The 23,756-nt window shown below is 53.6% G+C and overlaps 1 protein-coding gene across 1 annotated transcript; it reads right to left on the bottom strand.

The window, feature by feature from the left end:
* On the bottom strand, positions 1 to 21,512 carry CD5 (CD5 molecule). Its single transcript, XM_065936688.1, has 11 exons — positions 21,384 to 21,512; positions 10,032 to 10,070; positions 8,254 to 8,565; positions 7,753 to 7,815; positions 7,168 to 7,500; positions 4,631 to 4,924; positions 3,838 to 3,963; positions 3,083 to 3,136; positions 1,901 to 2,020; positions 1,252 to 1,343; positions 1 to 379 (listed from the first exon to the last, which is right to left on the bottom strand). The coding sequence occupies exons 1-10, from the start codon at positions 21,433 to 21,435 to the stop codon at positions 1,255 to 1,257; spliced, it is 1,482 nt and encodes a 493-aa protein (XP_065792760.1). The 5' UTR covers positions 21,436 to 21,512; the 3' UTR covers positions 1 to 379; positions 1,252 to 1,254.
* Positions 21,513 to 23,756: the final 2,244 nt, after the last annotated feature.

Raw genomic sequence — 23,756 nt, 5'->3', positions numbered from 1 at the left:
CCAGGTGCAGGCTTCCCGTGGGTCCTCGTGGGGTCAGAGTCTGAAGAGGGAGCCGATGTCCACAGACGAGGGAGGGAGCTGCCCAGGCCTGGACCCTGTGTGTCTTTGCTTGGGAAGGCTGCTTGCTTCTAGACTCTGCCCTTTCACAGCTTCCACCCGTGGAAGGGCCAGCTGAGCCATGCTGGGGTCCTCCCGGGGGCTGGTGAAGATGTGAGGAGATGTCAGAGCGAACCTGCCTCTGCAGGGCAGTGAGATGTGTTGGGAAGTCCCATCCGTGGTCCTGCCGGGCATGAAGTGGGACGCGACATCCAAGTGGTGACTGCAGAGGATTCTCAGGATGAAAAGTCTGGCCCTTAATATTTGTTCCCGGGTCCCAGATCTGTGGGGTGAGAAGGAAGTGTGTTGGTGGAGGGCACCTCATACTCTGGGGATGGTTCAAGGAGTTGGGGGACAGGCCCAGAACCCTCAACCCAACATCAGGGACAGTGGTTTTGCCCTCCTTCTGGGGTAAGTCAAGCAGGACATCTTCAGAGGTGCTTTTTTAAAACCTCAGGTATATTGATTTACCACATTATATTTGCTTCAGGTGTACAACATCATGATTCAGAAAGTTTATAGATTTTAAGGAAATCAACCCTGAACAGTCATTGGAACAACTGACTGCTGAAGCTGAAGCTCCAATACTTTGGCCACCCGATGCAAAAAGTTGACTCATTGGAAAAGATCCTCATGCTGGGAAAGATTGAAGGCAGGAGGAGAAGGGGACAACAGAGGATGAGATGGTTGGATGGCATCACCAACTCGATGGACATGAGTTTGAGCAAGCTCCGTGAGTTGGTGATGGACAGGGAAGCCTGGCGTGCTATAGTCCATGGGGTCACAAAGAGTCGGACACAACTTAGCGACTGAACAGCAACATGATTGTTATAAAATATTGGCTCTCTTGCTGTGCTGTACAATACACCCTCGTAGCTTATTTCTTTTATGCATAGTAGCTTGTGCCTCTTAACATTCCTCTACCCTGAGGGGCTCTTTCATGTGGTCTTCCCAGGTAGAGTTTAAGGTTCATGACCCCGCTGGCTCAGAGGGTCAAATCGGCTCCCACCACCTGAATTGCTGGTGCTTATGTTTCCTTTACAATAGCCCCGGGGCTCAGCACTTGTCCCCCTACCCCGTTCCTGGATAGGCAGCGTGAGCAGACCCAGGGGGACTTGCGCTTATGCCCAGGGCTCTGCCGGGGGCCAGGCTCACCTCTTACAGCCTCTGGGCCCCGTGTAGATCATAGTCACTGTCGGAGGAGTTATCAGGCTGTGTGGAGATGCGGTGCAGGGCCCCTTCCAGAGCTGCGGAAAGAAAGCAGGCCGCGTGAGCAGGCTTATCTCTTCAGGACACACAAAGACAGCCCCTCAGAGCCGAGGGCCTTTCAGGGCTCGGAAGATCACAGAGGCTTCCTGAGCTGGTGGCTCAAGAGCCCGGCAGGTGTTGTGATCAAATCGGCTAGTGTCCCCAAACGATGCTGAGCGCCAGGCTCCCTGCGGCTTAATTGTCAGTACCAGCCGGGAAGCATTCAATACAGGGCCCTGTGGGCCACTGGTGGATGGCTCTGTTCTGCCGAGGGGGCTGGTGGATGGCTCTGTTCTGCCGAGGGGGCTCATTTATTGAGAAACAGGTCCTTTGGGTCACAGCGGAGCTGGGGTTTAATGACATCCTGGCACGTTCTTCTCTCCAGCTGAGGGGCCCGTTAAGGATGTATGCCTTCCGTTACCTGCCGTGACCAGCCGTCAAAGGGGCAGTTTGATCCTCCGCCCCGCCCCGCTCGGCCTCCCTTCTCCCTCTGGGCAACCACGTGGCCCTCTGTTCGGCCCTGGCGTCATTCCTAGGAGCGCCAGCTGGTGCTCACCTGGATAAGCTGAGATCTGGGAGTTCCTGGGAGGCTGACTGTATTCGTTCTCCACGTGGGAGGCCGTGGCGTTCTCAACCTGGGACCGGACAGTCACCGTGTGGTTGCGATGGAAAGACACTGAGTAGGTGCAGGAGACGGTGTGGTTAGATGTGTTGTTCTGTTCTCCTCCTCCCCGACTGGGGCCTAGAACTCCAGTTTCCTCTTCCCATTGTGTAACATGGGGACGGGGAGAGGGGGCAAGGACACCCAGAAATCCTTCGGTACATACTTCTTTTTCCTTTCTTCCTAGGGATGCTCATTCTAGCAGGGCTCAAACTTTCATTTCTATTATTTTTTTACAAAATTTTTGGCCACACCCCATGGCATGTGGGCCCCCGACCAGGGATGGAACATATGTCGGAAGGCGGAGGCTTAACCACTGGACCAACGGGGATGTCCCAGCGCTCAGACTTTCAGAGCAGCTTTGGGTCGGCCAGCAAGCTGATTGGTGGGCAGGCCTTCAGTCGGTCAGTCCTCAATCATTGATCAATCAGGGATTTGGGACATGAGTGATAGGGCAAATACGGTCCCTGCCCTCCTGGAGCTGAGCGTTTTTACCTTGTAAGAAAGACTTGACAACACAGTTGAAGGATTTGGCCTTCGACGTGTGAAAGGGGAGGATGTGGGGTGGAGACAGGAGGAAGGCTGTGGTTCTACCCACAAAAGTGCTCCGACTGTGGCCAGAAAGAAAGACGATGGGGACCAGGGGTGGGGGTTGTGTTGGCTGCATCCTAACGTCTTAAAACTGGCCTTGTAAAGTCTGCCCGTGATAAAGACACTCCATGAAAAATCTAGCTTGGACCACCCTTCTTCACATATGCCCGTTTTGGAAAGATGAACCACCCAAAAAGGCCTGTGAAGGTTCTCTGACAGTTCTGAAGTTAAGAATTATGTCTAGCTTTGCTTAATTCACTGATTCCCAAGTCTCTTTGATCATGGCTTCCTCTTTTCTGAGTACCACCTGCTAGCCCGCGGCCACAGGCACATCTTAGACGAACACAGTGGAGTTGGAGGCCACTGGCCTCCACTGGCTCCATCTGCGGTCAGCAGTGACCCATGGCCCTGTTCCACCCCCTCCTTCCGGAGCCCCGAGGACGCTGGCCCCGGCCCGGGAGGACCCTGCCTCCAGGGGATACTTACTGTTCTGGTTCATTCCCGTCGGGCCAATCCACTGGCGCTGCTTCTTCTGGCGGACTGGGTGACAGATGGCAAAAGGCACATCAGGATGCGGGTGGAGGAGTTGAGGGAAGGCGTAGGGGAGGGGGACAGGGAAGGAGGGAGGAGGCAGCAGGTGCATGCCAAGCGGCTGATTTTCCAGGAGAAACAGCACAAGGTGGGTAGAACTAGAATTCAGACCTGGGAGGGCCGCCAGGGACCCAGCCGACACTGCCCACCTCTGGGCTTTCTCCCACCCGCCTCTCTAATCTCACAGCCTCGTCTCCAAAAGATTGTCTTCCGAGCTCTGCAAGGCCAAGATGACACCTACTGCATTTACCGGGTCTGCCCTTGCCCATTCCTTGGATGGGAAAACATGCAGAGCTCCGGCAGGAAGTGGCTCCATCAGCTGCAAAGTGGTGGAGTCGACCTGGGACACCTGTCTTCTGAAGTCAGACCCTCTGGACCCATCACAGTCTAAAGAATACCCACACCCTCCCTTGGGCCTGGAGTGGGGTCCCTCTCTGGGCCTCAGGGATGGGCGAATCAGTGATTTTCCTGCTTGTTGCTTGGAGTAGAGAAGGGCCAGTGGGCAGGAGACGGAGGGGCAGGGCTGGGCGGTGAAGACGAGGGGCGCCCAGCCGGCTCTCCGGAGGCAGGGACCCTCCCCTGCGGGGCTGACGTGCACCCCTCCCCGGCAGGGGCTTCAGAGGGAGGCGGCTCAGGGCACCATCACCTACATTTCTTCACGACCTTCTTGTAGGCCAGGGGGCCACACACGACCAGAAGCACCGCCAGAAGCACGAGGGCCAGGATAATGCTCATCACGGTGCCGGCGCCCAGGCCCGCTCGGCTGGAGTTCTGGCCTGCAGGGGGCAGAGTGGGGTCAGTCCTGGCCCAGGGGCAGGCGGAGGGGGGTGCATCAAAGCTGTCCATTCGAGGGAAGCTCCTGGCTGGCTGACTGGCGTCCCCTAGGAATTGGCCAGCATGTGCAGGAGGCGGTTTTCTCTCTGGCTGGCTGTCTATCCATCTCTGAAATCCTCTGCTCCCTGTTCATTTAGCCACCATTTAGTATCTCACAACTGATCATCCAGCTCTCATTTACCACTTCTGCTATCAACTTTCCACCGTTTTCCAGTTACTTATGAGTGATCGCCTTGCCTTCATCTACTAATAGCCGTCCACCCATCCATTTCTCTCTTTTGTATATTAGTCCATTGCCATTAGTATATAGCAAAGGTGTACCCCATCCCTTGCTTTCCTAAGATCCACCTGAAAGAGCAGAAGACGGAATAAGAGCCCTATTATTCACTAGCCTCCTGACAATTACAGCCAGTCTTCCCCTGATGGTTCCTGCTCATTGCTGTCTGAGCACACGGTCCCCTCTCCCCCACTTGTCGTCTCTCCATCCTGTCCTAGGGCCCTCTCTCTTTAGTCCCTGGACCTGTTCTTCAGAAATAATGCTCATTGACTGAGTCTTAGATCAAAAATCCAGAACCGCCCTCTACCCACCACGGACCATGGCCAACTCACATGTGACAAACACCCTTTTGCAGTGTGACCTTTTCTCCATAAGCTGGTGGCAGCGGGACAGTATCCCCGGGGGACAGTAGAAGCCCCCCAGGGTCTTCTCACTGGGGTCCAGCCCCTGGTAGAAGCTGACGTTGCCGCACTGCTGCTCCCGGCACACCTCCTCCCACCGTGCGGTGCCCTTGGCCCAGGAACTGTCGCAGAGCGTGCCCCACTGCTGGCCCTGGCGCACTTCCACGGAGCCTTCGCACGTGTCACTGCCCCCCACCAGGCGGCTCTGCACCTTGGGCTGGAAATCTGGGGGGAAAGCAATGGGAGGTGAGGTGGTGGGCTCGGCCGGAGCTCCGTGGGCCCCAAGCCTGCATACCGGGCCACTGGGACCCCGTGACACTGGCCAAGTGTGGGCCCTAACAGGGCCCAGGTCTGGAGGGGGGGGGGGGGGCTTGGGAACCACGTGGGACTGCCTTCCTTTCTGCCTTTCCCTTCCTCTGGCATCCTCTTTGGAATTTTCTCCATCAAGTTCTGTCCCTGGCACCTCTGGGCAGCTCAACAGCTTGGGCACTTTCAGTGAAAAGGCCAGCAGGGGAAGCAGTGTCTGCTGGCAGTGCCCCCAGCTGCCATCATCCCCCACACAGGTGGCAGTAAGAGAAGTGAGAAGTGAGAAATATGCTCCATCTGGGTCTGCTTCCCTCTTTGAAACATCCTCTCATTCTCTTGCTGCTCCCTGGGAAGTGGGAGGGCTTTTCAGAGAGGGGAAACTGAGGCCTGGGGATGAGAAATACCATCTGCTTTGAGTCCCGGAGATTCAGAGCTGGGAACCGTACCCAGGAATCCTGCTGCCCAGGCCTCAAGCCTGAAGGGACTGGCTTTCATAAAAGGGCCTGGCGCAACAGAAAATCATTGATGTCTGCTTGTCCGTTTGGCCTGGAGGCCCATGTGTGCTCAGGTCTGAGCACTTTGTGATCTTACCAGCTGTGGCCAGTTGCTATAGCAACATCTATCTTCAAAGCTCCAGTAAATCTTCTACTCAGAAAAAAAAAAAAAAAAAAATCAAAGGCAAGCCCTCTGGGTATGGCTTTGCAGGTTGTAGCCTGCAAGAGGGCTCAGAGCAGAGTGGTGGGTGAGCCTGTGAGCCAGCCAGGTTTTTCCCCTCCTCTGGCCGAGAGATCCTTGGGGACTACTTCTGCCTGGAGGGGGCAGCATTTTACTAATTCACACCATGAATCCAGTGTTTTGGGGATATTCCTGCTTGCAGGATGGGCCCGTGTTCCAGAGCAATGCTTCCCAGGTTAGTGCACATGAACCCCTGAGACTTTGCTGAAATGCAAATCTTGATTAGTAGATGGAAGGTGGGGCCTGGGAGTCTGCATTTCTAACCAGTCAGATGAAGCTGCTAGTCCAGGACCACATTTGGAGTGTATGCATGTGTGTGCACACACATGTGCTCAGTCGCTCAGTTGTATCCGACTCTTTGAGACCCTATAGACAGTATTCTTCCAGGCTCTTCTGTCCTTGGGATCTCCCAGGCAAGAATACCGGAGTGGGTTGCCATTTCCTCCTTTGGGGGATCTTTCCAAACCAGGGATCAAACTCACATCTCCGGCATTGGCAGGCAGATTCTTTCCCACTGAGCTATCTGGGAAGCCCTCCACACTTGGAGTAACCGAGGTTTATACTACAGACTCTGGAGTGATGCTACTTGAATGGAAACCCCAGCTAGTGTTCTGTGATGCTGAATAAGAAATTTAATCTCTCAGAGCCTCAACTTTCCCATCTGTAAAGTGGGGATAACAATAGCATCCACCTCCTAAGCCTGTTGTGAAAAGGATGGAATGCCCTGAATGGTCCCCAGTGTGATATAAGTGGACTTTACTAAGTCTGGACTTTACTAGAACATTTGTGATAGGAGCTACTACCTGCTGAGGTCTGCTGTACTTACCCTTAATTTGACCTCTGGTCCTTTATCCTGTTTCTCTACTGATCCTGGTTTTGGGATCCCCCAGCCCGGCCTCTGGGCTCCTGCCTCAACCACAGCAGCATCGCTAGTTTCTTCAGGGTGGCAGCGTATGACTCAGCAGCCTCTGCAGGAAGCCCCTGGGGGCTCCACTCTGCCCTCTCTCTACCTCCTATGAGTTACTGTTGCTCCAGCCTCATCTGTCTCAGTCGCGTAAACTCCCCTCCTGCAAGGCTGGTCTCCTCCAAGTGCTCCATCCTTCTTGGGCCTTTGACACAAGCCATGATCCATCAAAACCACCAAAAGACCCTGCCTCCTCCTGAAAGTCCTGACCCTCCCCAAGTGGCAGCCGAGGCAGTGGCACATTCGGGCCTGTTCTGCTTTACTTTGTGGAGATTCCCAGGGCCTCGGGTGTGCTCTCCACCCCACGACCGCCCTACCTCTCAGAGGCCAACGATCAGCTCTCCGTTTCCCTGGGTTCTCCATAGCACTAGTGCCCTGCGCTGCATGCTGGGGTTTCAGGAACGTGTGTTAAGTGACGTGACCACGTGGGGACGCCCGTGGGTCTCAGTCGGCTACCACTCACCAGAACAGATGAGGCCAAGAGCTTGGCCATCCACCCGGGGCTGCACTTTTCGGAAGCACTGCTCCAGGGAGGCGCATCTCGGATTCTGGATCTCCCAGCGGATTGGCAAGGGCCTGTGGTCTCCTGGCTCTGGTGTCCAGGCTGCCTCAGTCACTGACAGGGGCTTCAGGAAGGAGCCACACTGGAGCTCTGCACAGATGAGTTGCCCCAGGTCCTTGATCTCATCCTGCGACTCGATGCCAATGGTGCCGCCCAGGCCACCGCTGTAGAACTCCACCAAGCCAGCACACCGCAGGCCCCCGGGCTCTGCCACCAGCTGAAACCTGGGAGGTGCTAGGGGAGAGAAGGGAGGGGTCAGGGACTGAGCGCTGATGACCAGCAGCCAGACCTTCCTTGCTCTGTGGTTCTAATACACAGAGGAACGAGTGACTGGCTGATGACTGTAGGAGGTGGTGAGGTCCCAAATATTGCATGGAACATACGCTACAATTTTTCATGCTTACTTGAAACTCAAGCATAAACATCCTGTGTTTTTATTTGCTAACATCCAGCACCCTACCCCCAGAGCCCTCAGAATCCTTTTACCTGTGGGCTCCGGAGTGGTTGTGGGTGGGGAGGTCGTGGGAGGAGCTGTTGTCCTCGGTGGCTCTGCAAAAAGATGCTCTGGTTAGGGAGAGGCTGGGGCCCCTGGAAGAGGAGAGGGTGTGGGGAGAGCTGGGGGCAACTGTCAGTGTTGAGAAAGAACTGGAAGTCATGATATAAGTACCACAGGCGCCATTAAACCCACTTGACCCATACGTTAGCCTCCGGCGAGTGCCAGCCCATTTTACAGCTGGGAAAATAGAGGTTAAGAGTAGACAATGAAGGTAGCCATTGGCAGAACCAGTTCCTCTACCTTTTCCATCCCCAGACAGGGGCCAGCACCCTCTCTGCTCTCCCCTTCCTGTTCCCCACAAGTGCATGTTTCTGAGGGGTTGGTTGTAAATCGGTGACCCCTTCCACCTGCTTGCTCAGGCTCCAGGTCACAGGCATGGGCAGGGAGGCTGCCCAGGCCTAGGGAACCCACTGGGCCGGCTAGTCACCCACCTAAGCAGATGAGGGCCAGAGAGTCCGCCCAGCTTTCCCTGCTGCGAGTGCAGTTGGAGAAGGACGCCAGCTGTCCATGGCAGATCACGAAGTTCCGTAATGGCTTCTCTGTGAAGTGACGCAGGGGAGAGAGGACGAAAGGGTCCCCGCACTGCAGCTCCTGGCACAGCTTCGAGAACGGCTTGGGATTCACCTGATGGGGTGGACGCTGGCCCCAGCTCTGGCTCTGCACCGCGCGCCACTCTCTCTCCTGGTAGACCTCCAGACGGCCCTGACACCGTGAGCCAGAGCTGCTTAGTCTCACAGGGGGCCCTAGGAGTCAGAGAGATGGCAAGTGGGAGGTCAGGCCGGACAGGGTCCTCCCCAGGGGCCCCTCCCTGTGCCCGCCCCACCTGGGTCCCCAAGTCAGCCAGGCTGCCTCTACCCACGGGATCCTCCCGCCAGCTTGGCTCCTCCCGTGAGTTTTGTCCTTGGGGTCCCTTCAGGGACTTTCCAGAAACTCTTGCTGGTGCTGCTCTGGTTCCACGTGGTCCCTTAAAAACCAGGTCCAGGAGGATGGGGCTCAAGACCCCAGGGGAACTTGGAGCAGTGAGCAAGGAGTTCTCAGCACCCACTGCCCAGCAGAATCGCTCCCTGCCCCCCACCTTGAAATTCTCTTTCAATAGACCCCAGATTGGGCCCGGCACCTGATTTTTTTCCCTCTATCCAACTTTTAAAATTAGTTTTATTGAGGCATGATCTATCTACAGGGGCAGGCACACATTTTAAAGGCACTGTTCAATGAAATTTGACAAATGTATACACGCTTGCAGCCCCACCGCGCTCCAGTCAAAGAATTTTCCCATCACCCAGAAGTTCCCTTGTGCCACTTCATAGCCGATTTCCCCGAATCCAGCCTCAGGCTGCCAGTGATCTGCTTTCTGTCACTAGAGATGAGTTCTGCCTGCTCTCAAATGTGATATAAGTGGAATCGTGTGGCAGGTCCCATCTGGCTAGCATTTGGAGTTAGCATGTCATCGCAGGCTTCCAGGTCCCAGGCCAGGGACTGCCAAGGACCCCACAGCGCCTTCTGACTACTTGGTAGCTTCAGGAGACCCTCTTGCTACATTTATCTCTAAATACATTCAGCCTGATATTATCTTACGACATGTGAAAAAGAGAGGTCTGTGGTGAAGGGAGCCTGGGGACTGCTGGATTTGAAAATGCTTAACAGAGTTCCTCGTTGCAGGACTTCTCAGAGCCTTTACCAGGCCACTGTCCCCTGTCAGGCTCTAAGGTGGGATGTAGTGTGGCCTATGCTTTGTCCAACGAGTTCCATGGAACCCTGTTTGGGAAACACTCACCTCTAGGATTAAAGTCCAAGACATTTAACACACATCACAATCTGGAGCAGCCTCTCTGCAGCCTCTGCTGCAAATGTCTCTGGCCAGGGAGCATCTGGCAGGACTGGGTAGGAAATAGGACTTTGCAAAATGCATTTATGGGCCAGTATACTTTCTGTACCCGATGAGTAGACTGTAATAATAGTTAGCATGAGAACTAGCATTTGCATGGTACTTTATGGCTGTCTAGGGCAGCTCTCTGCAAATGGGCCTCTTTAGGGTGTGTGAGTGTGTGTGTGTGTGCACACACGCGTCTGCATGCGTGTGTTTGGGGTGTACTCTTTCTCTCTCCCTGTAAGGTGGGATTCACTCTGATGAAAAGATGGTAGGTCCCCCTACAGCCTGGTGGAGTTGCAGCCCTTCTCCCTGACCCCTCTCCGCATGGCTCTTCCTTACCTTGGTCCTCCACCTTGAGCCCTCCGAGGCAGGAAGTGACTGCGGAAAGGAGAGAGGAGGGTCAGGAAGTGAGGTCTCTCCCCTGCTCCCGTCTCCCCACCTCACCTCTACCCGCAGCCTGATCAACGGCCTGTTCTGCCCCATGCCGCCGTCATGGGGTTTGGGGTCCGGGGTTTTCACATTGAAGGTTGTAACCCTTAGGTGGGTCATGAAATCAATGTTGTGCATCGCAAGCATCAATTTTCTTTCTTGCTTTAAAATTTGACTTTTTCAATGAACATGTGACATTGATTTTCTTTTAGTGCACAGTTCTAGGACTATAAACATACACATAGATCTGCATGATCACTGTCACCATCAAGGTGTACAGTTCTGCACACCCCTCAAAGATTTCCTCCTGCTATTCCTCTGTAGTAATATGCAGCATGGCAACCATCGACTTTTTAAAAATTGTGTAGCAATGCAATCATCAGCTTAAAAAATATTTTTCAAACTTTTGACAGCACCCCATCTTAGTTCCCTAACCAGGGATTGAACCCATGCCTCCTGCATTGGAAGGCAGAGTCTTAACCACTGGACCCACCAGAGAAGTCCCCTCAGTTTTTTTAAAAATGAAATGGACGAGAATAGAGAATGTCAGAATGCATCATGTTTTGTGAAGATAAGGCTCAGTTTTTGTGCGCTGGGTGTCAATATAAAAATATCCTGAGTGTCACTTTCAATCAAAAAAAAAATTGAACATCTTAGTTCTAGAGAGCTGAGAAACGAGCCAGCATGGGAACCTAGGACATTTTGCTACTTTCTAGAATTCCCAAGGCAGGATAGAAACGAAGCAATTTCTCTTCAACTGCTCCCAGTTTAGGAGGAGGAAATCGGAGCTCAAAGAAGCAGTGGGACTTGCCCAAGATCAAGCAGTCAGTTGGTGAAGGAGCCCAGTGGACATGTGTTTGGGGAGAACTGGTCTACCCTTTGGCCAGGCTCCTGCCTGGGCTCTTTCAATAGGAATGTGGGCCCCTAGGAAGTCCCACTTCCTCCCAGCCTCGTCTGGAAGGAGCAAGTGGTCAAAGCAGCTAATCGTCAGTCTCTTGGCAGAGAAGTTCATAGCTGACTCAAGGGTAGCTGGGAAAGGTTTGATATGGGTGGATACGAGTGGGATGGCACACTTGTGCAGCCTCCAAGCCCACCGTCCACATTTACTGCTGGGCATCATCAGTCGTGGAACAAGTGGTTTGGTTTCTGTCTGCCCCCGGGGGCTCGCTTCTCAACTGGGAACTGGGGGCGCTATTGGGCCAGGGTGGGTACTTCATATAGTAAAGGGCTGTGTTTAAGTTGCTTTTGAGAGATTGTTGCTGGCTGTAAAAAAAAGCCTAGTTTTGCCTGAGTGTTCTGAAGCTGATGGTAGAATTTTAAAGGAAGTCACGCCCCACCAGTCTGCCCTCTCTTCCAACCAAGATTCCTTGCAATGACTTGGCAGCCTGTGGTAAGTTTCATCCATCCTGGCAAGAGCCCATCATAGCTGTCCTGAGAGTCCTGGGCCTCGGAAAGGGAGGGTATTTCTAATGCAGAGACCGTGTCAGGCCCAGAGCTCTGCTCTCAGCTGGGAGAGGGTTGGCCAGCTATCAATCATCCAATCCACTACAATGGGCAGGATGGCCTCAGGAGGACATGGTGAAGACACTTGACTCACTTGGTGACGAGGAGGCAGGAGGCCCTTTGTTTTGCCCTAACCTTTCACCCCTGACCTCTTACTTCTCTCGGTGCCAATTCCCAGTGGGAATGGGGCTGTCTACTTTTAGGGAGTCATTTCTTTGGCTAAACCCTGAGAGTTGAGGCAGCTTGAAGTGGCATTCATGAGAAGAGGGGACCTAAAGATCCACCCTTTGGTGCTCAATGCTGCAGGAAACTTTCTCAGGCACTGAGGCCCTTCGCGGGGTCTGAGTAAGACCTCTGCCACATCCTTGGCCCCTCTGAGCCTCAGTTTCCTTGTCTGTGGCATGGGAGCAAGAAAGGGACCAGCTTTATAGCAATGTCATGAGGATGAGATGAAGCAATCTATGTGGAAGCCTTGGCCCAGGGCCTTCCTGGCCAGCATTCTCCATCCGGCATTCCATGCTCAGATCTGGTGTTGCTGGTTGTGGAGCTGGCTGGGCCTGTGGCCCAGGTGGGTGGACTGCAGACCTGCCTGGGGGTTTTCTCAGGGGGAGGGGTCCATGTCTGGATGCTTGGAGAGCTGGATCACAGGGCTCACTGCCCCCCTTTCCCACCTGGGAACTTCGTATTCCCAAAGTCACCACAGCCAACCTTTGTTAACAGCAGCTACCAACTACTGAACACCTACTGTATACTCAGCCCTCGGGAGGGTAGTTCCTTACAGATATGGTTGTTCATCTTTCACACGGCCCCATAATGTGAGCTGAATATGTGTTCAATATAGATGTCTGTTCAGGGTGACACCACTAGATCCTAGGTTCGGACCACAAGTCTGCCTTCCAAACCCACCTCTCTGCTTTCTGCCACCGATCTGGGCCTCCAAAGTGCCAAGTCCTCAGAACAGACAAACGAGCAGAAATGGACATGACCTAGACCCTGACCCTGCTGCTGGAGCCTCCAGACCCCGAAGCCCCTGAGGGCAGGGACTGGGCCTGACCATCCTTGCCGATCTCACATGGAACAGCCAGAGAACATCCTCAGGAAAGACTGCACAACCTGAGAACCAAGGACAAGTCTAAAAGAGAAAACGCCCGGTGGAGACAAGGCATCTATGTGATCCAGAGCTTCACCTTCCTTCTGTGAGCCTGACTGGCCTCAGGGGAGCAACATTGCTTGTCCCCATCACTGTCACCATCACTGTCACCATCATCACCATTGCCATCACCACTATCACCCTCACAACACAATCACCATCACCATTGCTGCCACCATCACCTTCAACATAATCGCCACCACTGTCGCCATCACCACCACTGTCGCCATCACCACCACCTCTACCATCACCGTAAACACTTCCATAGTTCGGTACTTTCTCCCAGACATTTTTATACGTGATCTCTCTCAAACCTTACCGCAGCTCTGTGAAGCTGGCACTATTATTTTGACCTTCTCATTTGATAGATGAGGGCACGGAGAGATTAAATAACCTGTTAAGCAACTGGTGAGCCCTGGGGCCAGGCCTCCAAGCCAGGCCACCTGGCACAGTGTCTGTGCTTTTGACGCTGAGCTGAGCTGCCTCCCTTCCCTTCAGTGGAAGCCTGTGCTGGCCTGCTCTGTGTCTCACTGATTCCTGCGTATTCCTGGCATGCAAACCTGATGAGAAGGAGTGAATTTTTAATCCCCTTCAGTCAGGGAAAGAGCCTATGGGAAGACTTTCCCTGCTGTGTGATCTTGGCAAATCACTCAACCTCCCTGGGTTTGGTTTCCTTGTTTGTAAAGTGATGACCTTAGATTCCACCCTCCCTCACCTTACTTTCAGTTCCAACTTCCAAGATCTATAATCTCTGGTTTCTGATGTATCTCAGGCACAGGCAGGCAGGCGTAGGCAGGTGAGATGCACGACTGACTGGGAGGCTTCCTGGGTGCTGCTTCTTCCTGTCTGTCCAGGGATCTGCCAGCTTTTGATTTGTCCACAACTTATTTTCATTCTTTCTTTCAGCTGCTTCTCACAGGGACTGGACCAGCATCCTCCTTCCCTGAACCCTGCAGACTGTGCTCAGACCCCCTCCCTGGCTACACCTTAGCCTGGCCCCTGCTTGCAACCAGAGGTGCAAGGCTTTGCTGCTGCAGCAGCAGAAGCCTGGGGACCCTGCAGACTATAAGGGACACTAGTCATGGAAGTATCGCGCCATTCCCCAATCCATCATCTATCACCACAATCCGAGCAGCCAGGGCCAGGCCCCTTCCTTCCCGTGCCAACCTCTCCTCGGAGCCCCCACTAATTCAGGCTTAGATTGGCCGAGCCAGGGGAAGCTTGGGGCTGAAAAAGCCAGAGAGGCAGTAGGAAGGTTTTTTTCATGCTCCCCGAGCTCCTCTCCTCATCTCTGCCTTTGCAGAGATTTAGCTGTTTAGACCCTGCTGCCCTAAGGAGGTTTTGGGTGGGAGTAAATGAATTTCTGAAAGCAACTCTGAGACTTTTATGCACTCATCCCCTCCCTTGCTTCTCCTCTTGCACCCGTCCCCTCCCCCGGCCCCCCATTCTGGATGGTTCTCCCTTTGGCTCCCTCTACTACAACACTTTGAGCTGCATCAGGCCACAGATGAGTTTTATTTTCTCAGCAAAGTGTTAAAAAAGTTGGGGAGGGGAGCCCGTTATTTTTAAAGGTTTCTTTTTGTTTTCTTTTTCCTCTTCTTATTTATTTTTCGGCCTCATACATAGCATGCAGGATCTTAGTTCCCTGACCAGGAACCAAACTTGTGTCCCCTGCAGTGGAAGCACAGTCTTAACCACTGGACCACCAGGGAAGTCCCTTGCTTTTCTTTTTTATAAAAAATCCCAAGATGGAGATATTTTTGAAAAACAAGTTTTCCGTGGCTCAGGCAGTAAAGAATCTGCCTGTAATGCAGGAGACCTGAGTTCAATCCCTGTATCAGGAAGATCCCCTGGAGAAGGGAAAAGCTACCCACTCCAGTATTCTTGCCTAGAGAATTCCATGGACAGAGGGCCTGACAGGCTACAGTTCATGGGGTCACAGAGTCAGACACGACTGATTGACTTAACTCTATTTCTGGTCATGCGGGGCTGGCTGCGTTGCCGTGAGCCCAAGGGCAGTCAGTTCTATCCAGGTTTGCTAGCGTCCTTGGGGCACCCTACTGTCCCCCAACATCTGCAGAGCCTCAGCTGCAAATATATGATGGTTTCTGCAGCAAAACATATGAATTTTCACACCAAGTGGGATGCGTGAAGATTATAAATAGTCTCCTATTCATTCAGGTCAGGATTTGCAGTGTATGCATTTGCTGGAAATTTACAAATACTTTTTGGAATTGCAGATGCAAGCTGGTGGGCCTGTATTATTGGTTCCACTTTACAGCAGAGCCTGAACTTGGCTCAGGGTGCTGGCTTCAGAGACTGTACCCTTGATGCCGGCCTCAGACCCACCCGTGGGCCCTCCTGGACCCTCGAGCACCTCTGCTCTCAGCCCCTATGTACTGAGAAATGGAGGCAAGAGTGAGGCCCGCCTTGGGGAGCCCTGCCTTGCGAGGGTCCAGTGGGCACGGGGATCCCAGGGAGGCGCTGGGACTTCACTGGTGATAAAAACAGGGACAGCCACCTCTTATCCCATGTAGACCCCCGGACCAGGGTTTTACACGGGAGACCCCATTTCTTCCCTACATCCTCAATCATGGGGTTTTGTCTTCACTCTGTTTTCCAGATAAGGAAACTGACAGACCAATTTAGTATGGTTAGGAAGTCAGATGTTCCCTTTTTTCCGTTAACAGTTTCCCCATTTAATTGGGGATTAAATTTAATGGTCCCTAACATTCTCATCAATTTACAGCAAACACAGTATGTCCACTGCCTTTGGGGCGCTTTCTGTATTTTCCTTCCCTCGGCCTCTGATGAGGGGCTGGGTCAGGCGGCCAGGAATCCTGATTTTCTGGCACGACACTTGTCACTGGAGCCCTGTTAGCCTGAATCTGTATCAGGGCTTCAGGGAAACAAAGATCACAAAGGGCCAAAATTCTGTTTCTCTGGTGCAGCACCAGATGAAGGGTTGGTTTTTGGTTAGAGGACTTTTTATGTGCAAAACGCTCAGAGAATCACACAGGACTCATGCCAGGAGAAGCCTGGGGGCTGGAGCCCACAGAAGGAGCAGCGGATTCGGGTCTCTCATCTCACCCACCCAGAGCCTGCGCCAATGAGCGACAGCGAGCAGCTCCTGGGCAGAACGGCCTTCGTATCTGAACTGCGATTCCACGCTCTCTCTGGTGCCCTTGTGTGTCTGATTGAATTTGCATGAGTTTCACACTTGCCGTATGTGGATGTGGTTCCACTGTCACACGGACCAGCCCTCCTTTCTTTTCAGAGCCTCACTTACTCCAAAGCCTGCACAAGGGCTCGTCCTTTCCATCCACAGCCCTGTGAAGAAGGGACGGAGTCCATCTCTACTTTCAGATCAAGAAACTGATGTTCAGAGAGGCTGAGCGACTAGCCTAAGGTCACCCAGCCCGCTGGTGGTAGGGTCAGGACAGAAACCCCCATCACCATCATTTGACAGACCCCTATGGGGCTCTACCACTGGGAGACCCCAGAGCCTGCTGGCCCCGAGGTACAGATGGGGAAACTGAGGCCACAGAGAAGGAGGGCTTCACTCCACAGGGGTGTTTGTGGGACCCTTTTTGCCTTTGCCGACCGTCACCGATTTCCCATTCTGTTCCCACCACACATCTCCCAGTTGTGCTCCCAGGGAGAAGGGAGTACCAGGGTTCCTGTGGGAATGTGAGGGTCAAGCTCCCCAGGGGTACACAGCAATGACAGGGCAGGAGTGGTGACAGCGGTAGTTAGAGGAAGTAACACTGGGCCACGGCCCCCACCCTGTCTGCAATTCAAAGCCGAAACGAAGTCTTTTCTGACACATTTGGTGGGAAGGTCTTTATGCTTTTAGTGCGCAAATGTAGTTTCACTGCAGAAATGGGAATGTGTTTGATTACAGCGTGTCGCCCAGACCTCCTTGTGTGTTGTGAGCACACAGCACATACACAACAGTACCTTCCACCGCCTGGAAAATTCTGAGTTTCCAAACGCATCCGGCCAGAGGTTCAAGATAACGGCTTGCGGACCTGGAGAGGTCCCGTTTCTATCCAGGGTGCTCAGCAACCTTTTTCCTTGGCTTAGCCCCAGGTGCCTCGAGTTTGTTGGAGAAAATGCCCCATCCTCAGGGAGGCCTTCATGGCTGCCCTGCCACCAGCCTACATGTGACTGCCACCTTCCTTCCTGGGCCCGTATGGTGCAGTGGAATCACTCACTTCCTACGTGTATTTTCTCAAATGTGATCTTCTTATGAGACCCACTGCACCCTCTCTTGGTACAGCACAGCCCCCAGAGGCCCTAACCCCCTACCCCAAATCACTCCTGACCTCCTAACACCAATATAATCCTTGACTTATCTTGTCTCTTGTCTATCTCCCCATCACACCTCCGACTACGATGTCAGCTCCAGCTGGACAGGAATTTTGAGTGTTCACTGCTGTATCCCTGGCACTGAGAATAACAGGTGCTCGATAAATACTTGCTGTCTGAATGAATGAATGAACCAGATTTAAGGATAACAATTATCCACTGAGATGGGCGCAGTGGTTATCCCCATTTTATAGGTGAGAAGGCTGAGTCTCAGAGGCATGCTCCTGTCATTTGTGAGTGATCTCAAAGACATCAAACCCGGTTCTGCATTGCTTCAAAGCCCCACTGGCCTTTGCACGTGTGCACGCACAACACAGGCACACATATAGTGCGCACGGACACACACACACACAAGCTCACAAGGTACCCACATGCAAGCACATAGAATAGGCAGTCAATCAATTTTGTAGGATGGCGAAGTCCCTCCGTGGTCCCCTGGTTGCTGCAGGGAAACCCCTCTGAGCTGTTGGCACAGGACTGAATGACCAGAGGGGTCAGTAGGGGCTCTGAGCTCCCAGGTCCCCTGCTCCCCGCTGGAGGTGGGGAGTTCGGGGCTTCTGGGGGCCTGATTCTTTGCACTCAGAGCCTCTTGAGGCCTTGCACAATGGCCTCAGCTCTGCAGCCTGAGACTTCAGACCAGGTGGCTGGCTGTCAGTGGGCACCCCCTCTCCCCACCTCCACTGTGGACATCCAGCCCCTCTAGACCTGTCTTGCTTGTTGCCTTCACCCTCCACGTGCCCTCTGCCTGGATCACTCCTCCCACTTTTCCCTGCCTGACTGGATGCTTCCATCATTCGGGTCTCAGATGAGACATTATCTCATCAGAGAGCAGCCCCTCAGACTGGGGGCCCCGTCAAACGTGAACCTGGTCCCAGAGGCTCAGCGGTTACTGTTTCCTTCATCACACTAATGACAAAATTCAGAAATTTGTAAAATTTTGGGTGCTCCCTCCATAATGGAGGCTCTTGTCCGGTTCACTGCTGTACCCCCAGAGCTTTACACAGAACTGGACACATAGTAGATGCTCAATAAACATATGGAGATGAAGAAATGAACGAATCATTAGCCAGAACAGGAGGATTGGAGGACAGAAAGACTGATCGCTAGGCTCAAGTCTTCCCCACTGGGTCCTGCCTCACCTGGTTTCTTGTTGACTCTGATAATAATGATAATAATAAATTCACATAATAAACAATAAATAATCTTTATGATAAAGTATATAATAAATTTATATATTTATTATGTATTATGTATACATAGGCTTCCCTGGTGGTTCAGATGGTAAAGAATCTGCCTGCAATGCAGGAGACCTGAGTTCAATCCCTGGGCTGGGAAGATCCCCAGGAGAAGGAAGTAGCAACCCGCTTCAGTATTCTTGCCTGGAGAATTTATTATGTATAAATGATACATAAGTTATATAATTATGTTACTATATAAATTAATTAGTTATTATTATTAATGCTTACTGAGCACTTACTATACAAGCTAATGTTCCTACTGAAATCTACATTCATTGATTCATTTAATCCTTACAAATCGCTATAAGACAGGTGCGATTATCATTTGAATTTTGCATAGGAGGACACTGAAACTTACAGGACGGGTCCATAGCCACCTAACTGGCAAGGGAGGAGACCAGAATTCAGACTGCTGAGTCCATGACTTTACCGCGCCTTAGTGTCAGTTTCTGGAACCCTGGTGGCTAGACCCGAGTGGCTGGGTAGTGATCAGAGCTGCCTCCATGCCCCACCTGCAGCAGGTGAGCTCCCGGCAGGTTGAAGCTAAGAGCAGCTGTGGAGGAAAGCAGGCCGTGGTATCTCCATGTACCAAAGGTCCCCAAGCCACGGGCACAACTTTGGTGGCCAGACAGGAGGCCGAAGCGTCCCCAGGGCCCTGGCATTGGGTCATCTCTGCTTAGAACAGCTTGAAGGGCCCCTGTGCTGCTTGCCTCCAGCCCAGCCCAACCCAGGCCTAGGTGTCCCCAGTCCTTGGTGGCTGCCTGTCTGCTGGTGGCGGTCGTGTCCTGCGGCCATTTTCCTAGTCGTGGGAGTGGCTTTGGTGTGTCTTTGCTCTTGGCCGGGGCCACAGAGGGGCTCCGTGGGAGCCGGAGCGCTGGGCTGGGGGGGGCTCTGAAGCTCACCAGCTGCTCCTCCTGGACTTCAGTTTTCCACACTGTAAAATGGGGGCAATGGGCCCTGCTTACTAGGCTGTTTACTAGGCTACCTGCTTACTAGGCTGTTGTGACGCTTTCAGAAGCAAATGGCTTTCAAAGTATTTCTTAAGCTGTGACCCACTGAACAGTGGAAATGTTTATTATCCATCAATTACACCCACACACATACACACTGGGAGCCCTGTGCTCCTGGACTTCCAGATGGTTCTTATACTCTGGTGAGGGCCCTGCCTTTTGGACTCTGGGCTCCGCTGGGCCTGATCCTGCCAACAGCCTTGCCCCTGATGGGATTCAGGGGGAGGCCTGCAGAGAAGGATCCCATCCCCACCTTCAGCTGGGAATTTGGCCAGACCCTTGACCCAGTGGGGTCAGAGTCCACAGGAAAAGCTTGGAGGGTGGGGGTGGGGATTGTGTACTTAGTCGCTCAGTTGTGTCTGACTCTTTGCCACCCCATGGACTGTAGCCCGCCAGGCTCCTCTGTCCCTGGGGATTCTCCAGGCAAGAATACTGAAGTGGGTTGCCATGCCCTCCTCCAGGGGATCTCCCCAACTCAGGGATCGAACCCAGGTCTCCTGCATTGCAGGCAGATTCTTTACCGCCTTTATCTCTCCCTTCCCTGAGCCACCAGGGAAGGGGGAGGCTTAGAACCCTGGTTTTTGGAATCTCCAGGGTCAAGGAGGCCACAGCAACTGCTCAGGAGGCTATTGGAAAGTAACCAGGGCCCATCCCTCAGCCTCCACCCTGGGGACAGAAGGCATTTTGCATCACCTGCAGATCCACGGAAGAACAGTCATGAGAATATGTGTGCACATGAGCCATCACCACTGCCCGGGGGGAAGGCAAGTTACATGCAGAAGTCATGTTTTGCTATGAAAACACACACATGTACTCACACACATATTCACACATACACACCCTTTTCTAGGAGGGGCTGAGGAGCCCCACTAAGCAGGCTATGTCCCCTGAGCCCTTTCCTCCTAAACTGGGAAGCTTCAAGCTGCCATCTGTTCTCACCTGTTCCTGTCCTGAGTCAATCACCTCTCTCAAATGCCACACCTTCCAAACCCTTGAGAAGTGGTCAGATCTCACCTAATTCACCCCCTGCATTTTATAAATAAGGAGGTAGAAGCCTGGAGAGGCTCGAGTCCTATTTGGGCCGTACAGGGCCAAACTTCAACCCCAGAGTTCAGACCACAAAGTACACAGCTCTCCCCCGTCTCCCGCTTGCTCAGGATCCTCCCCATTGGCCCTTGTCGGTGATGCTCCAGCAGCAGGGCTCCAGTCCCGAGCTAGTGTCCCAAGACCTCAGGGGTGGAGGGCTGCCTCTTCCACCATCTCCCCTCCGGCAGACAGGAGGCCCCAGGCTCACCCACCCCAAATCTTCTCCCCAGCCAGCTTTTCCAGAGGCCCCAGGTCATTTCCACAGTCACCCTTGGGTAAGAGTTAGAAAGTCCCTCATCCAGGTCTGGAGTGACAGCAGACCCAGTGTGAGCTCACCTCTGGCTGGGAGGCCTGGCTGAGGCCCCTGGGATGAAAACAGAGCGACTAGGAACTAAGACTTATGTTTTTGACATTTGCTCAACTGAGATCCGGTCCCCACCCGGCCTCGGCCCGCCCTGTCCAAAGCATCACTAGAACTGCCCAGGAGACGGTGAGTTTTCCTGTCCCTGGAGGCCCCCAAGTAAAGCTGGACACTCATAAGGCAGGGGTGAGGGTGGGTAGCTGCAGAGGGAAGCCGGCATTGAATGAGAGCTGGACAACTTGAATTCTAGGCTCAGAGCCTGATCTGAGGATGGATTCCACCTGGAAGGGGACAGTAAGGTCCCCAACCCTCCAAAAGTGCAAGAGAGAAGGAGAGGTAGGGCCCTTGTGGTGGGACAAGCAGGGCCCAGGACCAAGCTGGGGCTGGGGGATAAGACAGGGATCCTGTGGCCCCAACCCTCCATGATACTCCAGAGAGGCGACATGCGGGCCTGAGTCAGACCGAGGGATCTGATGCTGACATCTGCTTCCTTGTACCCCGAGCCCAGGTACCCCCAGCAGACGCCCCAGAAGGGGTACTCACCCAGCAACTCCAGCAGGTACAGGGCGGCCAGTGGCGGATGCTGAGACCCCATGGGCGCGGCCTCCTCCTGCCTCAGCCTCCGCAAGCTCAGCGCCCAAGTTGAGGTTGTCTGGCCCTGTGTCTCCCTCTCTGGGAGGAGGGGGCGGGGCGGACAGGGCTCAGGCAGGGGTGGGACAGGGGAGCAGGCAGTGCGGGGCCTGCGTCACCCCTGTTTGAAGTTGAAACTGTCAACTTCCTCCTCGGTAAAAAACCATCTGCCCCAGTTCGATTAGCGGTCCTGGTCTCTGCCAGCTTCCTGCCCAGGGTACCTGGGCCTGGGGCAGTGCCTATGGCCTGGGGATGGGGTAGGGGGGATGGGGCAGTCCTACACCAGGCTGAAGGGAGGGAGGCCTGGGGGGATTGAGGGGGAAAGGGGACATAGCTCGCCAAGTGAGCTCTTAGCTGTGCTGGAGTGACGAAAAGAAGGTGGTGGACACTGCCCCAGTCCTTGCAGCAGACTCAGTGATGAAAAACCCCACCCAACCCTCCATCTCTGTTGTGGGGATGAGGTGGGAATTGGAGGTGAATCCCCACAGGTAGCATTTTATGAGAAAGCACAGGAGAGGGGTCCTCCATGGACGCGACTTGCATCAAGCTGTGTGTGGATGGTTCAATCTCTGCGTCAGTGTTGCTAAAATAACCCTCTGGCTGTTGAGGAAAAGGCAGGCTGGCTGGCATTCTGCAAAACAGATGCAGGGAAGGGCTCAGCCTCTCCAAGGCCTAGGCTCAGATCCCTCACTCCAGGATGGGTAGATGGAGCCCAAACCTGGGCTCCTTGGGGCTTCTCACAATCTGGGCCATGCCAGGCAGGGGCAAAGCGGTTCGGGGACGTGACAGTAGCCGAGTGTGAAGAGTTGGAGGGTAAGAGTTGGAGACGGGCCTCCCAGCACCCGCCCCCTCTGGCCCCCACCCAGCACCCGGCTGCTGTGGGGTAGGGCCTCTCCCTCCCTGGGTTCTGAAGTTTTCTCAGTTCCCAGCATCCAACACTCCCCTCGTTCTCTGCTAACATGGGACCGGGAGGGTGTTGGGAAACTTTAATCCATTCCCCACAGGGAAGGATAGAGGTCTGGGATCGAGTCCTGTTATAAGTGAGATTGGGGGGCACACTCACCTTCTCACGTAGGATTTGGAGGTGCCTCCACACCTCCCCAGAGGTGTCACGGAGGCATCAGCCAGCCCTTATCCGGCGCTGCAACCGTTTCCTCCCTATTGCACCCCCTCCTCCCCAGCCTTGCCATCCATCCTTCCTGTCCTGTAACTGGAAATCCCAGACTTTTCATCCTTCCTTCAGTTGGGTTTGTTTATCCAACAAATCATTTCCCCAGGCTAAGCACTGGAAGGGCTTCCTAGGTAGTTCAGATGGTAAAGAATCTGCCCGCAATGCAGGAGACCTGGGTTTGATCCCTGGGTTGGGAAGATCCCCTGGAGAAGGGAATGGCTACCCACTCTAGTATTCTTTCCTAGAGAAGCACCAGAGACACAGACCTCACTCTGCTTACATTCCAAGGACCCACCCTCTGGATAATTTTTATCTTGAAAACGATGTTGGGAATTCCCTGGCAGTCCAGCTGTTAGTACTCCACGCTCTCCCTTAGAAGGACTCCAGTTCGATCCCTGGTGAGGGAAGTAAGATTCCCAATGTGGCTTAAAAATAACCAAAATCACTCCATGTTTAAGAAGCTTTTATTGGTCACACTAGTGGTGTGTATTAAGTGGCCCTTCATGGTCCCTATTACCACACTCAGTTGACACAACTGCAGCCCAAAAGGGAGAAAGAGGGTTTTTTTTGAGCACCTCCCCATGTCAAGGCGTGACCTCTTTTAATCTTCCCAATCACTGTGGGGAGTGGGTGGAGCTTTCCATTTCACAGAGGAGGTAACTGAGGCTCAGAAGGTAAGCCACTTGGCCTCAGGAGGTTAAAACTAAGATTTAGCCCTCGTGCATTTCACTCCACAACCTTTGCCACTACCCTCCACCCCCATATACCCAAAGAAAGCAAACAAAAAATTGGGCTTTTTACTTGATCTCAGAGTCTTCAATAAAGACAAAGCTGTGGTTTTTACTCTTTTCTGTTAGTCTTTGGAAAATTGAAAGCAGCGCAGTGCCTGACCCTGTCCCGGTGGAAGCGATCCTCACACCCCTAAAGCGTCCATCCCCTCCCCAGCTGCCCGCGTACAGACGCCCCCTCTGTCTCCTCCAGCCCCTCCCTCCGGCCGCCCACCCCCTCGCTCAGCCCCCCTTCCACCCTTCCCAGGCCCCCAGACCCGCTGTCCCGGCTCAGACCCCAGGTCCCTGGCGGGAGTTTCCTGTCCCCAGCGCCCGTACTTTCCATGA

Source organism: Muntiacus reevesi, chromosome 5 (genome assembly GCF_963930625.1).
Source record: "Muntiacus reevesi chromosome 5, mMunRee1.1, whole genome shotgun sequence".
In the NCBI taxonomy this organism is placed as follows: domain Eukaryota; kingdom Metazoa; phylum Chordata; class Mammalia; order Artiodactyla; family Cervidae; genus Muntiacus; species Muntiacus reevesi.
Note: the sequence above shows the minus strand (reverse complement) of the source record. Positions and strands in the feature narration are given on the sequence as shown.